Raw genomic sequence first — 23,161 nt, forward strand, 5'->3', positions numbered from 1 at the left:
TATGTTCCTCCAACAAGAAAATGACAAACATGAGTTGGTCAAATATCGTTTTGATTTTACATAGAAGAGACACTCACACTTGGATGATTTGTGTAGGTGTGGTTTTCCAGTATATACTGTATCTATTACGATTCAATTACCACGACTTTATAAAATGGTTGGTTTGGCAACTAGAAATTAGATCGTGTCTGTGACATAAACTTAGCTTTGAAGATAACATTGAAACAAGTCATAAAACCAAAACCATACTACATAATATTATGATATAAACAACAATATGATATTAACAAACTATTACAGTAAAGGTCAATATCAAACACAATATATAACCAAAAATACAAATAAAACAGACTGTTCTTGAAGCTAATCTTTCTACTCTACATAAATTCAAGCATAATAATGTGCTGTACTACTTTCCGAAGAAACTCAACAATGTGTCTGAAATAACACCTTTGTCCATTTTAATTTGTTGGTTTTTTTTGTGATGTACAAAAAAATGTATTACTTCACAAACAAGAAAATCTTTTTAACAAAACACTAAACTAATTGTAAAAAAAGCAAATTGTACTGTGTGTGTATATACTCTAATTGGTCAACATGCACACAGACGTGGTCTACTTACAGAGAAATTGATGGGAGGAGAATTTGAATAATTCATCTGATTGGGCGAAAAGTTTAAGATGAAAACAAGAGTAAGAAAATCGGTAGCCAATACAAACCAAAGTAGAAAAATCACAAAATAATAAATGTCACATCATGGAGTTCAGTCCATGAAAATTCGCATTAGGCCATTGAAAATGGAACATATGGTTCTCGTCAATTTGACCACACATCCAAAAAGTTCATCTTTCATCTTTATTTTTTTTTAAATACTAAGACTGATGAAAAATGATAATCTGGCATCATTCTTTTCTGGATATAAATGAATCTCTGTATGTTAATGTAAAGTGAATGTTTAAAGAAATCCTAAACTGAAAATTTGAGGTATCGACGAGAACCATATAATATATTTCTCATGGCCGTACATACTTTCCATTTAAAAAAAAATCAAAATTATTGATTATTGTTTAACCTAAAATGTTGTTACAATTCAATCTCACTTACTGTTGGTGTATTTGGTTGCCAGGGCCTACCTCCACCGCCAGGCCTGTATAGAATAAAGAATAACAGGATAGAAAGGTAAAGGAAAAATCAATGTAATCATTGGGAAGATTGTGCAATAATTCAGTAACCAGTGTGAGCAGTTTTCTTGGTTTTAAAGCGAGTTAAACCACTTGGTCTCAAAACACCTTTTTTGTGGAATAGCATATACTGTACTCATGTATACAGTAGAACCGCTAATGCTTTAAATTGTCTTTTCTAATAATAGTTAATATAGTGTATTTTCTGTTTTATTCAGAAGTTCATGAAAGATTACTTACATTGATAAAGGCATACCCGGCCCTGGTCCCATTGAATTGTTAGGAGGCCGCATTGGCCCATAATTCTAAAAAGAAAGAAAGTCAACAAACATGACAAAACCAACTGATTACTTTAAAGCATCCTTATCCTTTAGGGGGTCGGAGAGTCGGACAATCTGGTCTACCCCCTAAAGTGCTATGTACCTTGTGATTTTTATTATTTATAAAAGACGAAATAAACGAAATGAAATGAAATATTTCTTAATTTATTTACTTATTTTTAGTTCTTTTTATTGAGTAGGAGTGGAGAAGTTGAGTAGGAGTGGAGAAGTTGAGTAGGAGTAGGGATACTGACGCTAATTAGATAGGTTACACGTATTAATAAAAAGGGTACGAAGCTTAAGCATGCATATTCTCCTAATCCTCAATATGCAATGAATAAATTATATATCTTCATTATGAGGTTAATGGACCACAATTTATTTAACATCTGCTAATGAAATGGAATGTTCTGTATTAAGTAATCTAACTCCATATGCTTAATTACAAAATTCAGCTATTAGTATACACAATAATGTTATACAGTATGTTTCCCTCAAACAACATTATTCAAAAGGTAAGGCAAGTCTACACTAGTATCTGATTTTTGTTTGCTGTTTCTGAGAAGGTTGTGGTGCATGGTGGTACATACACTAGTTAATGGAGACTAACATTTTGGCCATCTGCAGGATTACAAAGACTGCTATTTGATTGACTAAGTTCACAGATGTTAAGAGAAGGTCCTGCCTAACTTCTGAAACTACTTTAGTTTGCTGAAGTTTGTAAGCTGGCAAAATTTGGAAACATTTTCTTGCCAAATTTGCAAAGCTTAGGCAATGTTTTAGAAAGCATTTTAATTTGCAACAGCTAAAAGAGGATTACTGATGATCAGAAGATCACTAGCCATGGATCCAACATTGTGACGTCCATAATTCCTGTCAAGTCACCAAGTGTATTTTTGGTAATCACAACATCACACACCTCCATATTCTTTAATGTCTTCATGGTAGCAGAGTACTAACAACTTTAGTATATCAATAATTACATCAATTTTCTTATTTAACAATTATAAATGAATGAATACACTTACAGGTTGCATGGGCATTCTAGGATGAGGCATTCTCATCTGACTCCCCATATTTACTAAAATTAGAAAAGAAATATGTCATTGAAAATGTGCACCAAATAAAAATAAAAACTATGTTTAAAATCTTAATCAATATCAACCAACTATGAATAAAACATAGAAGTTGATCGTTGCTATATTTCAATCTGTACGAAACATAATTTTGCAGGAGAAAGTTTTTTGTATTTTGTGCTTTTAGATATGTAATGAATTGGAAAAATAACACAGATTCCAGTAATAAAATATAAAATTCTGGTTTTAAATGTAATTATTTTGAATTATTTCACATTTAAAAAATGACAATCAAAAATAAAAGTAATTACTTCATCCAAGAACAACAATTTATCTTAAAATTAAAAATTAATTTTCATAAATATTTTGTAAACCATCTTTTTAATGAGTTAGAGTAGCACTGACCATGTTGTTTATAAACTTCATATATAAAACGGTCATAGCACTGGCCATGATGTTTATAAACGCCCTATATAAAATTGTCATAGCACTGGCCATGATGTTTATAAACTCCCTATATAAACGGTCATAGCACTGGCCATGTTGTTTATAAACTTTCTATATCAAATAGTCATAGCATTGATCATGTTGTTTATAAACTCCCTATATAAAACAGTCACATGAATAGAGAAATGTAAATTCATTCAAAGCAATTTGACAGCAGTGTTACAACAGGATTTATGATGCTTCATTGTACGCAAGGGAGCAAGTCATCAAATTATAGTTTTAATCAAGAAATACAATCTAAGACCTTTCAATGAATATAGTTAAAATTGTCCTTTATTAATTATATCTCAATATTCAACATATGGACGATATTTGCTAAGATATTTATTATGTAGGGATGTACATGAATTACTTATTACAAAAAGTTGTGAGGAAATTCATGTCAAATTAGAGTTTTAATGAAGAAATACAATCCAAGGTGACCTGTTCATGGTATCCGATTTGGTAAAGTATTGTACTTTTTGAAAACCTCTAAATTGTGGTTTTTTAATGTTCTTACTAACTTTTACCATAAACAAGAAACAAATTTCTTCTAATTTTCTTTCTTAATTTACTAATAGAGATTTTGATATGCGACGACTGATGACAAAACTATTAAGTCATGTTAATACATTGTGGAAATATTGGGAGATGTGTCCTCTCTCATCTCCAGACAGTTTGATGTTTCTAGGTCCAGACAGGATTTGTTGTTGATCCCTGGTCGTCGCAAATTAAAAGCTCCCTATTATTTGGATAATTTAATTTTTCTCAGTTAATATTAGTGCCACTGCAAACATTATATTATAAAATTACATAGTTTTTAAAATATAGAATTTCATTTCTTGTAAATTACACCAGATTAAATTTTTGATGTATTAAAGGTTGTGGTTGGTTATCACACGAACAGTATTGTAGCAATCTTATTTCTTCCGAGATAGTGGAATTGTTACCTTAATATGGTAATATCATAATCCTTCAATCAATCTAAACTAACTTTAATCAAATGCTACTACTACATTGAATGTCCAAGAAGTTCAATCAAGTACACTGACTTAGTAAAATGTCACACAAGAAGATACCCAAGTACATGTAAAACTGTATTAAAACCAGTTTATGGTTTAGTAAATCTTTTTATTTAGGATGCTTGTATCATAACCCCACATCCCGAAATGGTTAGGTAAGGCAACTCCCTGGGTAAGGTATCATATAAGCCTAACCAAATATTAATACAGGTGCCACATGTGATAATATGTTACACTGTCTTATATAATTTGCCTACATTACGATACTGGACAGATAATGACCTATGTGAAGATACAGTACAGTATAATACAGGTAATATATTTTAAATTCTGAAACTTGTTTACAGTTTGGTTTGGTGTTTTTTTATTTAATTAAAAATAATTAAAGCATTTAATTTGTTTTATTAAAGCTTGAGTATTCCTATTAAACGATATTCTTATCATTCTTTCACTTTCTTTCAAACTAAGAAAGCTCATTGGATAGAGTTCTCAACCAATCAGAGGCTTTGTTGATTTCACTTACAGTGTTATTAATCTACACACTTATGTTCGACAAGCATTAACTAAAGCACTATCAAATGATTTGCCAGATGGATGACATTGCACAGACAAGTAAGTATTCTGACTTTATCATTAAGAAAATAGTAACAATTTAGCAACCAACGTTAGTCTTTAGATAGATTATGCAATGTTCATTTTTAGGTTTTATAGATCATTTTAGATACATATTAGCAAAGTATTGTAATGCTTGGTTCACTTTGTGGCCTAAAGGCTTTCACACCATACTATGGAAATGACGGTTAACATACACTTATATACTTTGATTTTGAAGTTTTTTACCGTATTATATATTTTTCAATTAGGTATTTACAATCAATATTAAATTCTGGTTCCCAGCGTAGGCACAAGACAAGGGAGTTGTCCAATTACAAGCAACAGTTTGGATAATCCATTCGCATTGTGATAGGTCAAATTAGTTTTTCAGTTTACGCACTTGTGTTGTGGGATCCAAGCTTTGCAATTCGTGAGATTGTGCTTTACTACCAATCATCATCACAATAAATGCAATTGGGTCATCAGCATTATTATTCAAAACTATATCCACTATAATTCATATTAACGCTTTCAGCTGTACTGTAGTTCAGCAAGCCAGTCAATATCACATGATTAAATATTCACTCATTCAGCGATAAAGAATACATTCAATCAAATATTTCTAATACAGAATTCATCTTCTTGTATGACATATGGATCACAATGCATGAAATTAATAATAAAAATCAATACTGTCAGGCTAGAAATAAACCAATTTTATAGGGATATGAATTAAACTGATGATAACCCAAGACAATTTCACAGGAGAGAAAACTAATTAAAGTGTTAGTTGATAACATGTTTGCCGGTCATAGTAATACTGGAATGGAATCTATTTGAAACATAATCAGAAGTGTGTTCTTGATTATGTGAATTAGAAGACATAAGCAAAAAACACAAAATTCAAATGGGCACATCATCATATTCAGAATCATTTCATAATTATTTTCTATAAGAGGGTAGGCATGCTTTGCTAATACGATAGGGCCAAGGTACTGTAGGGTTTCTTCTATTTTATCAAATCTATATGTTGTAGAATATCCGTTCTAAGACGGTCATTTCGACAATTGGCATTATGTCTGCCTATCTGAAAATTAAAAACAATTTATAATAGAAGACAGCAAGCCATGGGGATGATAACATGAAATTGGAAAAATGCAATATAATTTTACAGAATTTATTATCTCAATAAAAAATTAGATTCTATGTTAAATTTTCAGCTCAGAATTGATTAGTGGGTTGACTTTAATATATTGAGACAAACTTTGGATATAATTTCATTCTACACTTTGGATATAATGTCATTCCATGACAGTGAAATAAACTGAATTTCAAAGTTGAATAAAATCCTCTACGCCACAAACTTTGTCTTCTGTAGAAATGGACACCATTCAGCACAAATTTCATTGCAATAAAACTCAATACATCCATCTTCCTATCACTAAATTAGAACGTCTCCTTTGGGGAACTTCTATTCTTCAGGAGGATAATCATATAGAGTTAACACATTCAGGTAGAAACAAACAAGGGGCAAGACTGTATGTTTTAACACCATAACTAACACTTTAGAAGGCATCCCCCAGGTGTTCTGTATTGATAATATTGTAGGCTCTTAATATAACCAACTACTACTATGCGTTTTTTAAATTTTTTTATATACCGTATATATATATTTTTATTGTTAAATCATACAATGTTTTAGCGCAATGGATGCAGCTGTTTGTTGTACACCAATCTGTATGAAACATAGTAGGAGTCACTGCTAGTAACAATTTTCTTTTATTTTAGACAACATAATAATTTCATTCTTAAAACATTTGAAATGTTGGTTGGGGTCAAACATCTTAGAACTATGTAATGTATTGGGAAACACACTGTAAACAAGCAGTTGGCATCATTACTTTAAGTGCCTAAACTAACTGACTATTATATAAGTGGTACATGTCCACAATGAATGTTACTGTATCATTAACACGACTACAGTTCTGTATACGATAGAGCTCACTCACACACATTAAAATTTGAAGAAACTCATTTGACTGACAAGTTAATTTCACCTCTAAAATTGTCTCATCTAAATTAAGCATGACAAGATAAGGATTTGTATATTAAACCATGGAGAAATTAGTTTGTAAACTAATGAGTCCATAATTAAAACATTGGTATATCCGTAGTTCTTTTCTGAACAGGAATAAACAAAAGATAAATCCACTTCAAACATTTTAATTTTCTTGTCTCATTATTCTATTCTAAAATAACTTTATTTATATCCTGTTCACTGACTACATTCATTAACAAAACCGTGAAACAAAAAACCATTCTACCAAACATCATTAGAACAAAGTATGTTATTACGCTAACTCAGCCATACGCATTAGACCCACAGTCTTGAAATTATTCATGGGTTATTTAGTAAATTACATTTCAGATTCCTGTAGTGGCAACATTTGAGAAAGAAGGGGGGGGGGGTGAAACACACACAGAAATGTTATAATCGGCTATGATATTAACTGAAACTAACTAGGGGAAATTCCTTTTAAAAATGTTGAAATTATCAAGATTAATAAGTCTACAATATGCTAAATAACCGAGACAAAAGTACTGTTACTGTAGCATTACACAAATTGTGACAGGTCTTCCCAAATTAGACACAGTTTGTCTACACGAATGTCTACAAACTGATATATTTATAGTTCATCAACAGACCATCTGATTACTTTGTATTTTTTCTTATATAAAGCAATAGTTGATGTTACTATAATGTCTTGCTCACATTGGAGTTAATTTGGTAAAATTAACCAAGTCCAAAGTGGCCAAAGAAAAGAAATTTTCTAAGGGTTGAATTAAAAGACCAATGCCTGTCCAGAACATACTGTAGTCTTGTTAAAACTAAACCATGCTGGCTAAAAAGTTTTTATAGTGGACATATCAATTGTCATGAGAACAATTTGTTTCTTGGTTAGAACTTTTACCTACATACCAACAATCTCCAAATAAATTCTATTTAGGCCTACAACTAAAAAATAAATTTAAAAATTATCCAGAACAGAAATTGGGTTCAACAAACGAAAAACAAATAAAAGGTTCATACTAAAAAATCAAAACAAAAGTGAATGTTTCTCATCTTTGTTTATATCTTATTTTTACTCCAGAGACTGCAAAGCTTTTATTTATTAATTTACTGAACTCCGACAGCAGTCTATCATATCAACTAAAGAAACGCTGTGGATTTGATGCAGTTGCCTTGTCAAGATTGAAGAAACACTTTGCTTAAGTGAAACAAGAGCAAGTACAATTGGCAATCCAGTGTATAATCAATGGATCCAATGTGGTGATAGTATGATGTACACGCTGTAGTAATACAGTATCCCCTGTAAGTAATAATTCACTGTTCTTTCAGATTTTTAATGCTAAGAACTGAAATGAAATATTACAGAGATTGATTCATTGGCCTTCAATGTTTGAATTTATTCTAACTATTTTTTCTGTCTATCAGTATCACACCTATCAATATGTTTGATCATTGCCATATTATTCAGATTTCAATGTACAGTATTACTGTACGATCAACTATATGTTATGGAATGCCGTTTACGCAACATTTCGATGATATGAATTTTATGAAGCGATATGTGAATGAAATGCATCGATATGATTTGGATGGCGCGATATATGAATTAAATGTTTTTAATTGAATGCTTTGAATTGAATTTTTTGAATTGAATTGAAAAGTCAAACTATTGGCGGCGTATGTCATTTCACGATTTGTTCTCAACCTCTTAAGCTGGGGTACCCTTAACTCCTAGCCATGCTATCATCAATATGGATCCTTTACAGAGAATCCTAACAGACCTGAAACAGTGGAATGCATATTTCCAAACCCGGGTCTGTTAGGATTCTCTGTAAGGGATCCATATTGATGACAGCGTGGAAAGGAGATGAGGGTACCCAGGCTAAAGAGGTTGAGAAAAAAATCGCGAGCGGGAATGACATACGCCGCCAATACTTTGACTTCAAAACATTCAATTCAAAACATTTCATTTAAAACATTTCATTCAAAACATTTAATTCAAAACATTTCATTCAAAACAGTCAATTCAAAGCATTCAATTTAAAACATTTAATTTATATATCGCGCCATTCAATTCATATCAATGCATTTCATTCACATATCGCGTCATAAAATTCATATCATCGAAATGTTGCGTAAACGGCGTTCCATAATATGTAAATATTAGATGTATTGTCTACTGTATAGTGAGTCTATTGTTTTTGTCCTCTGCTATGTACAACTAGTAATTGCCTTCTGTATATTAACCTGTCATAGGCTACAAGTACAAGCACTTCTATATTACTGTAGTACTGTGAGGCACTGTACTCAATATTTACAGTCAGTTTAGGGTCTTATTATCAATTTCCTTTTCAGAAGAATAAATATTTTTTTTTTACAAAAAGCATTAAAGCATAGGTCTGCTGTCTCCATATCTGTTTTTCTGCATTAATAAATGTTATTTCCAGAGGCAACATTCATCCAAAAATATTAATGGATTCTATTTGAAATTGCTTCATAATGATTGATTTGTTACTAGGGTCTAAGGACAAGGCGCAGGTGCGTCAGATCAATTACATGATGCAAAATTAATTGGATCTATTGAATGGTGTCAGTGGGCAGACTATATGCCTAACAGTACTACATCAATGTATAAATTAATGTTATAATTCAGGAAGACATTAGCTAGATGGAATATATCATTGAGAGGTTTGTATAATAAATTCATAGATAGATTAGATTTTATTGACATAAAACTCTACATATACATACTGAAATTTTAGTTTAAAGTGATAAATTATGTAGCTATATAATATTATACATGATCTATGATTAGACCTCCTGAGTCTCTTGATTAACAGTGGGAGTTCCCCAATATGTCAAGTGACCTCCCACTAATTTCTACAAATTGTTTTGGCTTTATAAAAAACATCCTGATAGTAATATATTTACCATTTAGGCTTTACTACTAGACCCCTTTAACTAAAGGTAAAAAAATGCGTCCAATACTGGCAAGGTTTTAAAAAATGAAAACATTTTAAAGCTGATTAAATGTCTATCAATCCATCAAATTGTGTTATTAGTGTTTGACGATAATCCTTGATTCAAGTATATTTGTAAATTAGTCAAATACAAGAATTTTACCATTTATTTCAACTTTTTAATTACAATGTTGATTAAACATGAATAATGAATTCAAAAAACAAACAGCAAAATACAACCTTCTGTGTTCATGTAAGGATATTCAGGCCGCAATTTTTTTTTTCGTACATAAGTTGGGGACCTCTTTTGTGAAAGATAGCTGAACTACTTCCTAAATATAACTAAACCTAACCTACTATTTTAATCTCTCTCGCTATAAAGTAAAAAGAAGTTGCTCATGGGATTCAAACCCTATACACCGACATGTAAAGTCCATAGTCTAATCCATTTGACTAAACAGACGGCGCGACAGAAAGCGTTTGCATTAGTGAATTGTTGTTAGATCAATTCACACCTTATGGGTATGAATAATGAATTTTCATGTTTATTTTGTGACATTTTATGAGAGGCCCCAACTTATGTACGAAAAGAAATATGGCATCCAGGCCAACTATGTTGATGTTCAGACCAATATAATTAATGGTGCTTCAGTGTATAACACTTGGTATATGTACAGTTATTATTCTAGCGCAACAGTAAACTCATTGACAATATTCAAATGCAATACATAGTGTCTTGGTAATTATTTCCCAAAGTATCACTTATTCTGACAATCAATTATGCAATTTTAGTGACACAATAGCTGTCAGATTAAATTTGTATATTTTGGTCAGATTTAAATTCAATTTATGGAGTATCATTAATCAAAAATCACCTTGTTTTAAAGGGCACATTACCTAGTAATTTATAAGTTTGAATGCTAAGTTAATAAATATTCTGTACTACTTCAGTTGTATGCTGTACAATTACAATAGACTCACTTGCAGATGTGCAATACATCAAACTGTTCTGTTGCAAGCAATAACCAATTAATAATCGTTTGAATAATAATTACCCTAATTTCTTGGTCAGTAAATTCAAGAAAATTTTAAAAAACAAGAAAATAACAGTTACAAACATGGGTTATAATGTGCGACTTTTATCTACAACTCAAAATAATGGTTATATCATTGACCCTGTTGACCTTCAGATCAACTCATTTGAGCATATTGGATTTTGAGTAAAGTTTTTACTTCGACAATCACCGACTGATTTTATTTGGGAACACCAATTTACACAGAAATTGTGGTCAATAAATTGTATTCTTAATAATAAGTGAACAAATAAACTGTTATTTAACATTGCAGCAGAAACAGGGCCAGTGTGTTGTAGGTACTGGTGAGCACACAGAAAAAGAAGTAGATATTCACATAGAAACTGATCAGGAACATGCTTATCACTTGGCAGCAGTGTCTGTATACAGTATGTATGTAAAGTAATTTCAGTCTGGCGTCAGCTGTATTTCAAGATTTAGATTAGTTTAATTAACATTAGCTATAATAATTACAAAATATCCCTTTTCTCATAAACATTTCAACTTCAATAATATTTTACATTACTACAATATGCATAAAATATTATTGTAAATTATTTAATTTTAATTCATTCATTAACTACATGCAGAATTCTGTTAAAAATTAATTTAATGCACATCCATGGTTTATATTTATAGTATATCTTGTTTCTGTGACTGACAAGTTTTTGGAAATAAAGTAAGGCAATATTTGAAAATGAAAAGTGAAAAAGCAGCTATAGAAATATAGGGGAGGGGGTCAATAAAGATGTAATTGAATTCATCTAGGCCTACAAAGAATAATGTTCAGAACATCAAATTTCCTTTGTAGAAAACAGTAGCGTATGTATTATTTGTCACTTTGAGTAGATAATCAACAGACTTCGCTACAAAACCTCCTCGCGATTTATATGTGAGAAGTGGGAGTAGATCACTGTGAGATGTTTACGAGTGACCAGTCAAGTATACTTACTTACGCATTTTATTGTTTTCACCTTCATCTTTCATTAATATAATGTACACCTCCACCGTACAGTTCAGTTTTTCAAAAACAATGGTCAAACGTTACTGAAACACGCATTTGGATTTTTTTTTCTCCTGCTATTTAGGAATGTTGGTGATGAGGAAATATTATTTTTTTTGCAAACTGCTCAAATATGTCCAAATTATTATTGAAATATGAAATACAAGATTTAGAAAAAAAATTATACAGATGATATTACCTTGCTGATGCCTTACAGAATCCATTGAATTCGGCATAATTGACGGTGAATTTCCAACTCCTTGAGGCTAAAGTCAAAGTAAAAAAAAACATCAATCTATTAGAGAAGTTTGCATCATCAAAATGATTGATTAAAATAGATGGCAGTAAAGACAAATTGTACTTGGTCAGTAACAAAAATTAGAGGGCAGTATAACTAAATCAATCCATATCAGAATACCTAATGTTACCACCAGTCTACTAATCTTAATGCAGAAGGATTGATTATAAATATATTATGAATATTATTATTTATTATTATTCACCCCAATTTCCAGTGATGTTGCCACAAGAAATAAAGTGGAACTGTTTTTGCAAGAAAAGGGAACAATCTTTGTTCAAGCCACTTGGTTGTCAAGGCCTGAAGAAGTGGTCAGGTTGAAACCTTATCAACCTTACTGGTGGCTATCGCCCTGAATTATGTGTGTAAAGTGGTCGCTTTGATAAGAAGTTTCCAGGAGCTAAGGTATATTCGTTTTAAAGGATTGGAGTTTCTTTTAGACTCTTCAAAGAAATTTGCTATTTTATTAATTCTTGTGAAATTGTTTTATAAATAAAAAAATATGTATATTCTTACTTGACTGGCAGGCATTCTAACAGGACCTCGTGGGCCAGGATATCGTGGTGATATAAATGGCTGAAATGCAAAGAAGATGATAATAAAAAGAAAGTTACAAAGTGGACACACGAACAATTATAATGTAAGTGCATTGTATATTATTGGAAAGCAGACAAATATATGTGGCAAGTATCGTCTACAGTATATAATTAATAATAATATAATTAACCAGAAAAAAGTATAAGAAATCAAATAATTTTTAATAAGGTTGGTAAAGCTATATCGACATGATAACATGGGAACGAATCATTAAATAACCCAAATTCATATATTATATAGTTTGCACATTACAGAATATTTCATTCAGATTCTGAACGTTCTTTTAATTTATTTATTGGACTGTCAAACCAGAATAAGTAGAATTATGATCAAAGATAGTTTATGACAGATATGACCTTTTAGTTATTACGGTATATATGGTATTTTGTCAAAATATTAGGGCCTCGTTTATTATTACAGGGTCTATGGGACACATTCAAAACTAACTTTGTACTTTCATAGAAAATGGCTCAAGTATTTTACAACATACAAACCTGGCCCAGGGAAGATGCTTTGACACAAAGAGCTTTTATTGTTATTCATGATTGAACAGGAAGATATGTAGGGGAAAGACGATTACTACATACTGTATTAAGTGGTACAATAATTTGGGTAGGAGATTTTCAAAATTTACATTGTCATCTATACTTTGGATAAATTCATGAATTATTAAACTAATTAAAATAATAACATATGATGGCACATTATCAGACATCGATTTTGATGTGCAGAACCTCATTTGAGTATAGTCGCATATGGTTGAATTGAATTGAGGGCCCAGTTATGATCAGTGGCTCGAAAGATTTACTAGATGCTTTACAAGTGCACATGAGCTAGATGTGTACACTGGACATACGGTTTATAGTCTTTATCCGAGAAAACTTGTTCTACCACCAGAACCATGGAGCGAGTGAGCCTCAAACCCTTGTCGATGTTATGAATATTACGGTTCCACTGTCTTAACCGCTCAGCCACTAACTCATAACTTAACGTAATCAAGATAGCATAATCTATTGTGCTGCCCTCAATGTGCTTAAAGATCAACATGTTCACAAAATATCAATATCTGGACACTATCAAGATTCATTACAGCAAATAAGGGTCTTTTATGAAAATTTTAGATTTGTTTTATTGAATGAAGTATTCTTTATTCATAATTTCTAATTTAATTGTGAATAAGATATATACCATCCCAATTGTACAACGTTGTATTTGTCCGTACATCTTGTATCCATTTGTAAAACTAATTCCTAAATACACAAGGTTTTTTAAAAGAAATGTATGTAGTTGCTTGATGCATCATGAATATCAAATGGAACACCCTGTTTGACACATGTGCGGTCTGAAAAATCATTTTGAATAGTTTATTTATCTCCATTTCCATATCTGTATTAAAAAAGTCCAAATTTCCTTTCCTGAAGTCTTAAATAAACAAAAAAAAGCCACATTATTTTGAGCATATAATGTGATAAGTAGCATAAGTTGCAAAAATTTAAAGATTATTAATTCATTTTTCTTTCAGGTACCAAAGTAAATATACTATGGGAATCATTAAACATGGTATAAATAATTATAAGGTAATGTATAGTTCTTGTTTACTACTATGGATGCTTTGTGTTTAATTGTTTAGCAAGGTAAAACAATAGGTTTTGCAAAAATATTCAGCATTGTTATCATCTTGCAGGCCTCCTTTACTACCATTTTGTGTATATTGACAAACCCCTTGATGTTGGGAATCTAAACATCTGTCAAGTACAAACCTTTATATTATGTGTGAGATTTCTCGAAAAGCTAAGATTTCTATCTGAAGTCGTACACACAATATTTCACAGTTTGCGTACAGTACAGTAGGTTAATGTTCGAATAAGATTCAATACATTTATAGTATAGTATGATGGGATTTTTATTATTAGTAACAAGTTTGAAAGGCAAATTATTTAAAAAATAACAATCTGTGTGTGGGACCTCAATGGATACAACTAAAATAAGAAAAAAAAATACATCCACAAAGAAATTTTGCAGCGCTTTCGGATAGCACTAACCCTTTCTCAGTGCAATAGAACAAATATTAAAGATTTTTTTAATATCAATTACTTTAGTAGAGTGGTTCTAAAGTTCTAAGACTTTCCAACAAGCATGATATAGCATACAGAATAAAAAGTCCTATATTATTTTATTTGTATGGTATATAGTTTTGAACAAATAGCACAAATGCTTAGCGCGACAACTAAAAATTCCATTGCATTAATGGTTTAAATTGGATTTTGTTTCATCAGTGACTGTTTTCCATAGGGAAGGAGGGAATATCATGCTTGTCACTGCATTCAGCATGCGTAGAAGTGAATAATTTCCGGCATGGATATTTAACAGTGAACAGTAGCAGATCCCAAAGCCATTGCCAGATTCTAGTCTGATTCATGTAGTTCAAAACATCATAATAGCAATGAACTACAGTATTGTTCAATTTGATGATGATTCCTAGTTTGAGTCCACAACAATAATATAGAGGGAGAGTGAAGGTAGAAAAATCTAGTAGATTCCTATAACATGTCCACAAACAAAAGGAGGGCAAAATACAAAGTTATACATTGCCATTGACAATTTCTCAGTAAAGTTTCAACCTACAGTATGTTTAAAAAGGTAACATCTACCACAATCAATGTTATCTATCACAAGTCTAGCGCCACCAATGATAACATTTTACAATACAGCACTAGCTGTTTGTTTAAACTATTTATGTACGGTAATCTATAACTGACACCATGTTAAATACACTCTTTTTTTTTATCATTTAAAATTCCCTTGGATTGAAAGATATCTTAATATTCTGGAGACTTCTAAATATTAAAACTGCAAAGTTTAGAATATCTCCTTATATTCAAATTTTACCTCCCTCTCTGCAATTGTATGTGTAAAATCATAACATAATAAATCAAAATCCAATCTTTCTATAGAATTATTGATAATTTTTCATTCTTAACTCTACAGATATAGTAAGTAGCTCAGCAACATTTGAACTCGCATATTATAAAGAATGAGATGAACAGCAGATTATGAACTCTGAATTTAAAAATACAAATTAACAAGATCACCAGTACACAGTAGACACAGTAGTAGTAATTTAATTTAAAAATGTTTTATTTTGTCTTGTGAAAATGTGTTTCAAATATTGAATGGTTCTTATTACCTTCAAAGTACTAGTGTAGGCACATGTCCTCTCATCGCTTAACCAGGGGTAACCTCCTTCACAAAAATAACTTTAAATGTATTGTAACTACAGGTTAGTAGGTGTGTGCTGTGCTAATATTTTTCACACCCTTATTAAAACTTTTCCTAATTTTGGTTCACGAAAATGAAATTTTATACAAGTTTTTGTTTAAAAATGTGTTAAATATGGAGAAGTTGGCATTCAAACACTAGATAAAAAGAACATCTTCTACGTTTATTTTATTAAGTTATGTTCAAATATATATGTGATGTTGCAATTTTTCCAGCACTTGATCTTATCAAATTGTAATCTGTTGGAACTGTATGAATCAGTGCAATACTTATTAATTTGCCTTCTGGGATTTTAAGTACCAGATCTCAATATGAAAGAAGGGAAATGGTTTTAATTGTAACACACTCTGTGAATGAGCTACTGATTTCCCCAACTTCCTTGAGGATCTGTCGAACGATAGCCCCTTCTTCCACTATCTGGGGCTAGTCAAGGGTTGGGCCACTGTTGCTGCTGTACCCAGATGTGTAGATAATAGTAACACAAACACAAACCCCTTTATCTGTCACCAAAATGTCTTAAATGGCTTTTAACCCAAAACACAGTACACTTTACTAAATTAGGCAGATGAAAACTACTGTTTTTAAATTAATTGCAATTTAGTCAAATTAATGGCCTAGAAAAAAAAAGTTCCTATTCATCAGCTGCTATATCCTTAAATTTTCTTTTACAATTTTCAAATTTCAATAGACTGATAACTAATCTAATACACATAACGTAATAATTTCATATTGTATTAGTATAGTAGGTAACACTGTACATTCTTTATTAATCGTTAAAACAATATAACATTCTTTATGTTTGGTGGTGTTTATTGTAGTTTACTCAATTTGTCCAAAGTGGTACATTTCAGTAGCAGTATAATTGGAACATTTTAAAGTTTATGTTCAACTTATGCTAATAAGTTTGGTGTTTGGTTAACATTAATAAACCGGTAATTCAAATTCAGAAAGCATAACGAAAATCTTCATACTCAATGCACATTCAACATTGCTGCTTTCTGTTACCAAAATCACTAAAATACTGTACTATACTTTTAAATTCCTGTACTGCATAGTCTATAAAGTTTATTTTATGGCCTTTAACCATCCCAACCTAATTCCAATACTTCGCCCATTTAATAAACTCCTGGATGCCTGAAAGTGCTATTTTTATTATGTCTACCGACCCTTAACCCTATCTCCCCCACCCCCTCTACACTTGCTGGTATATCTTTACACAACTCATTCTGTGCAGAAACACTTCACAAGACAGCCATGCACCATCATGGCACAAATTGTTCTTCCATTGTTCCATCCATAAGCCTGGATGTATGCAACCGTGAACCATTTCATGTGTTTGATACACAATTACGACATTTTGTAGGAATATTCAAATTTCAACCTTGAGAATTTTAGCCCTTTTAATGTACTGTACCTCTGTTCACCTTTACTTCAACCCCACCATTATTAGAACAATTTGGTGATTTACTGTAGTTTTGGTATAGAGTAGAAATCCTTATTTAGGACATTTTCGCACTTTTATTTGACTCAATAATACTGTATTACAAACATTTTCACCAAATTTGGAAATCCTGAAACCGTTGTAGAATGTTTGGAGACACTCGCTTTTCAATTGTCATGTAAATATGTAATCTATATAATTATTTCAAACTATATAAATATACATTACACATGGTTTCAAATTTGTTTTTTATGCAAATTATTTTTCAGAGCGTCTTGATATGGTCAGGTCAGATCCCTGAGACTTAATTCAGTGCCTTGAAAAACTGAGGATCTGTTCATATCTGCGTATGGTTTTACATCCTACTCCATAGGTCTGGAAGCTACCTAACAAGATTAGTTAGGAAATACTAGTGAGACACATCACACCAACCAAATTGTTTGTAAGTGGTTGCCATTTATGGCAATAATAATGTAACCTCAACTGTGAGATCCAGTAGGTTTGATATGTAACTTGTGTAGATACAATAATGGAAATAGTCTGCGGGAGCCATTTGTTATACAGTCGACTCCGCCTAAGTCGAATTATACGTTTTTGTATTGTTTTGGGCTTAAACCATAAAAGAAAAAACAGTTTATCATTGCCGATAAAGAGGCTTAGCATTTATTAGGCCTAGTAGCTAGCTAGCTAAGCAAACTCAATTCAAGAAGGCTCATCGCGTGGGCCGTGATCGCGACAGGGCAGGGTCCACTAGGCCTAGCCATAGCGCGGCTAGTGAGTGAACCTAGGCCTAGCACTTTTTTTTCCAAATCTATAAGTCGAAGTGCGCGTAACTCGAATTTTTATACCGGTCCCATTAGATTCGACTTAGGCGGCGTCGACTGTAGCTAGAACAACGGTAGGAGGTGTCTCTTTTCTCTAAAACAAATACAAGAGGTATACCAACAGATGCAAACTGGTAAGCTTTAGAACAATATACAAATCCTGAGTACGATAAAATATTCTTACCTGACCTGTGTCCATCATGTTTGGGTTATGACCTTGTGGCATCTAGAAAAGAAAAATTGAAATTTATGTAACGCTCTGTTGCCTGATGATAGTGCCACAGAAAACCGTATTAGCTTTCAACTATAGGAACTTTGTATTAAAACATTGATTCTAAATTTGCAAAACAAAACAGAGACTGGGATAAATAAAGAACACCACCCAACCCATCTTTGCTATAGCTATATATATATATATATAGCAATTAAACAGTAACTAATGTACAATACAATTGTCAATGGAGACTCTGCTTATTTTCCAAAATGTGCTATTACGCAAATCGTATGAATAAATAAGAAACTGAATTAAGTTGAGGTTTAAGATCTTTTTTCATTGTATTACTTTTCTCAAGTTAAAACTATTCCTGAAATGCCATTGCTATAAAGAGAATTAGGCCCAACGAAAGTCACACTGGACAATATATGAAAGTTCAACACAAACATGGTGAGTCGACACAAGACAATGCATGTTACAATGGAATGTTGGGAGCATAACTGAAAAATTCTACCATTCTCATTTAAACAACTTAATATATAGAGTCAACCAGAAATTTTCTTCTACAGAGAAGAGAAGTTTACAAGTCTGCACACTCTAAGGCAGATCACTTTGCAAGTCACTACACTATTTGTATTTGTATTTGTATTTTGTATTAATATTTGTCCTCAGTGAGGAAATTCGGATTAGGCCCTCCACGGACCCACGGCAGCCAGCAGTGCAGCGCCTACCAGATTAGGCAATGAGAGTAAAGAATCTTGCCTAAGGATGATATTAGTATGGTACAGATAACCTCGAACCCATGCCTATCACATGCTAGTCCGATATTACCATTACACCATCACTCTCCAGTATATACAGCACCCGCCACGATTTCTAGACGGTCTCCCATCCAGAACGCAACCGGGCCCAACGTTGCTTAACTTCGGTGATCTGACGAGAACCGGTGTTTCACATACTTTGTGATGGCATACCGTATTAATGAGTACAGACACTTGACTTAACCACCTTTCATGAAGTGTATTAACTGACATACTGTATGCATTCAATGCCAATCAATAGATTAAGTGATTTCCTGTTGGTTGTACATACAAACCAGTCAAGTTTAAAGTCAATGGTAGTAACTTATTACCTAAAAGTCTATATTAAAGTAAATATTTAAACAATGAACATTTCTGCTACAAAATTCTATTTTGGTGTTACACAAACATGACGTTTGTTTAACCAGATAAAAACGGATCAATAATTTAACATACACCAATGAATTTTAATACAGTAAACATTGTATTGTAAAATTTACAAGCCACAAAACGTCTCTATTTATAGATGTATTAACGCAAGACAGTTAAGTACATAGAAAAGAATTACTGTAAGGTGATCAATGATTGGGTGATGAGTTAACTCTCTTACAACAACTCTATGTCGTTAACTTCAACATAACTTTGATGTTCCTCCGCTACCTCTCATGTAACTGTAAAACACGATACCTTCTCACCGGATTACAACTGGCCTATACAGTACTGAAGACAATAATAAATGTTTTAATGGATAGAATACTGTACATCCCATCCACACAGCACTATACTTCAGTGGCCAACATTTTCTCAATTGACAAATTCTCAAAATCAATGTTAGTATTTTACTATTGAACTTGTCAGTTGTCAAGAAAAGCTTGACCTATATCAAGAAATTAATACTGACACAATACTGTCTTAACTACATTGACATTGCCCTTAAAATAGTCGGGTCATGACTGTAAGGGCAATTAAATGTACCAAAAAATCTACTTCCAACAAATCTTTAGCAGAGTACAGTAATCTAAGTAAATTTGTTCTGTTCAATCTGCTTTTACAAATAGTTACAACTACATAAAATGGACCTTTTCTTCTTTTTGCCAACCGCTCTTTAAAAAAGAGAATGAAGTCCATTGGCAATTCAACTGCATACTTCTCCAAAGATCCTTTTTTTAAAGTATCTGAAAGCACGCATCCTCAAATTTGGCATGTCAACTCCAGCCTCCAAAGGTCTGCTAAATTCAGATGAAGCGTCATTAAAAATTCATAAATTTAATGCCTATAAGTTACAGTATTTGAGGACGTCTCCGTAATTTATGTTTTGTAAGGAATTGCATGTTTACGATGAATTAGGTAGCATGTGGATGTGTATTGGTCAGAACACAAGATGGCTAGCCTGAGTTGTCCTATTTATACTGGATAAAACACAAACAAAAATGAATGAGTGACAATCACCAACTTGTCATCAATGAAATGGTCTGACCTACATATGCTAAAGAGTAGCTTCCTGGAAATGAATGACAGGCTATCGATATCCACTATCATTTTTATTATTGTTTCTTTTTTTAAAGTCACCCCTATATCTTTTTAATTTTATTACTTTTAATACTACTGTACTACAACACTGCAGTGCACTATTTCATGCAAAACTATGACTTTGTTAGTTCATTTTTATACTGGGCGACCTCTTCAGTCAAAGACTGATTTCCCAGAGGGCCCAGTTGGTGATCAGTGGCTGTGATGTACTAATACACCGGGGTAACCCCCTACTCGTCTCGAAAGATGTACTAGGTTCTTTAAAGTGCACACGAGCTAGTTGTGTACACTGGACCTACGGTTTATAGTCCTTATCCGAGAAGACTCGTTCTACCACCAGAACCATGGAGTGAGTGAGCCTCGAACCCTTGCCGATGTTATGGCTACGTGATTACGGTTCCACTGTCTTAACTGCTCGGCCACTCACTCACTTGATGTTGCAATATACCTACCGTACTGTAGAATCAAATTTATCTACAGATTTACTGTAAATTTAAGTTGTAACCCTAATCCAATGTTTTTTTTTGCTTGAAAGTCAATCACTCTGGTAGGGCCTACTATAAAAAATTATACCACAATTTAGCATTTTCGGACACAAAGGTTTATGCATTCTTGTCCATGCTTGTCACACTACAGTACTGTACAGTAGTACTGTACATCTTTCCTGACTTACAGAATTTGCAAATACCGAGAAAATGCTGCTGGCACCAGAGAACCGGATACCGTTGGTTAATTTTTTTGCAAGATATTAGCATGATTCTTATATAGCTGTTTTACTAGCACAAAATGTTTTTATTCCTTGATCAGGTTGAAAACTTAAATGAAATAAATAACTATAAAAGTTTGGGACACAAGATTTAGATTCATGAGTGCAATATAGAAGTACCCAAATAATACAAAGTTGTGAGTCAGATGATTATTTTTAATTATATTAGTTGGATCTATCAAGGACAAACAAGAATGTTACGATGTTGACTTGTGGGCTACAATGCACTTCCTATAATTGTTGACTTCTGGATCAGGATGACTAATAGTCTAAACTCAATTAACAAGTTCTAATGTAATTTTTGTTGTTTTTAATTGTGAAATATTGAAAGAACATGGCCAAAAGATTTACAGATTGTTATGAGAATAATTCCTAGCATTAGATTTGAACCACGAAGCCAGGTAACATAGGCAAGCAACTTGACATCTGCACTTTGTATATTTATAGTGGTAACAAAATATTATGAAAAATCAAACTAACTGTATATTGATTACTGGTAGCAAATACTTTACCAGAAAAAAAAAATGTTGTTGTTTATTATAAATGACATCGCTACCTATAAATTATACTAGAATCTACCTTGAACTGAATTCTAAATAATTAAAGTTGATTCGCAATATACTTCAACTTTTTCCTTGTTTCTCTAATGCTAAATTCTTCTGTTCATCTCCACCGATGTGGGGAAATGGCTAATGTCAGTTTATCCAGGCAGAAATAGGCTACTTGCACAGAAAAGCAAAATGGCACTCTTCTGCAGTCGTGACAATGTACATATGTACATTCAATAATACTTTGTATTTTAGTAAAATATTATCAGGTGCTTGGAAAATGTCTCTTGAATAGAAGCACTGTAGTTATAGACTGTGCTTCTTATACTGTAGTAATAGATAGAGAAATAAAATTGTTGTTTTGAGTCAGATTTCCAATCAGAAACTACTAAAAGCACTTCTTTAAAATCATGAACTCTTAATAATACAGTACAGATATAAACAATTTACAAATTTCCAACTTGGATATAATTTGAGTAGTAATATCAATGAGTGTTGGAGCTATTACTGTTATTATTAAACAGCAAAGGAAGTAACAATGTTTGAATCATACATTAAATGTCAAGAGTGCAAGTTAGAATAGCATGAAGGTCAAACCTTGCCCAGCATCTGCTCTCACTTCTGCCTGAGCTACTGTTTCCCTCTAGGGACATCCTCCCACTGCCTAAGCTACTGTCTCCTGTCACAGCTCTCCATCAGAGTGTTAAGTAGGTTCATAGAATGATATTGGCAAAAAATAAATCTGGCCTAGATATGCAACATAGTATACAGTTATAAGAATAAAGCAGCAGCAACCCTAGCAACCACTGACAATTGCTATCCTAAAGACTAAACAATGAACTAAACATTCCCACATAACTCTTGCACACACAAGGCCAGGACATTGGGTAGGAGGTATATTTAGAACCTATTTTACAGAAAGTGTCAGCAGAACCCATTCTACAGAAAGAGTCAGCAAAACCCATTCTTTAGAAAGGGTTAGGAGAACTCATTAATACAACTAGCTCAAAAAGCGATCCATGATGGAGAGGGATCGCTTAAAAAGTGATCCACCATGGAGAGGAATCCATCAAATATG

General features: G+C 32.3%; 2 protein-coding genes across 7 annotated transcripts in view; one reads left to right on the forward strand and one right to left on the reverse strand.

Moving 5' to 3' along the window:
- The window catches only part of LOC140050937 (single-stranded DNA-binding protein 3-like), a 48,605-nt gene that overhangs the window by 9,884 nt on the left and 15,560 nt on the right, over positions 1-23,161 (reverse strand). For 4 of the 6 annotated variants that reach the window (XM_072095948.1, XM_072095946.1, XM_072095944.1 and 1 more), the window contains exons 6-12: positions 18,410-18,451; positions 12,601-12,660; positions 11,986-12,052; positions 2,530-2,582; positions 1,422-1,486; positions 1,105-1,147; positions 623-658 (exon numbers count right to left, since the gene is read on the reverse strand). In XM_072095948.1, coding sequence (XP_071952049.1) covers positions 623-658; positions 1,105-1,147; positions 1,422-1,486; positions 2,530-2,582; positions 11,986-12,052; positions 12,601-12,660; positions 18,410-18,451 — 366 coding nt within the window. The remainder of the gene's footprint in view (positions 1-622; positions 659-1,104; positions 1,148-1,421; positions 1,487-2,529; positions 2,583-11,985; positions 12,053-12,600; positions 12,661-18,409; positions 18,452-23,161) is intronic. The other 2 variants (XM_072095947.1, XM_072095945.1) reach the window with 1 other exon arrangement.
- Positions 2,074-23,161, forward strand: part of LOC140050935 (neutral amino acid transporter 9-like) — a 74,407-nt gene continuing 53,319 nt past the window's right edge. The window contains exon 1 of the mRNA XM_072095940.1: positions 2,074-2,083. The gene's annotated coding sequence lies outside the window, so the exon portion shown is untranslated. The remainder of the gene's footprint in view (positions 2,084-23,161) is intronic.

The sequence above is a fragment of the Antedon mediterranea genome, chromosome 6, assembly GCF_964355755.1.
Source record: "Antedon mediterranea chromosome 6, ecAntMedi1.1, whole genome shotgun sequence".
In the NCBI taxonomy this organism is placed as follows: Eukaryota; Metazoa; Echinodermata; class Crinoidea; order Comatulida; family Antedonidae; genus Antedon; species Antedon mediterranea.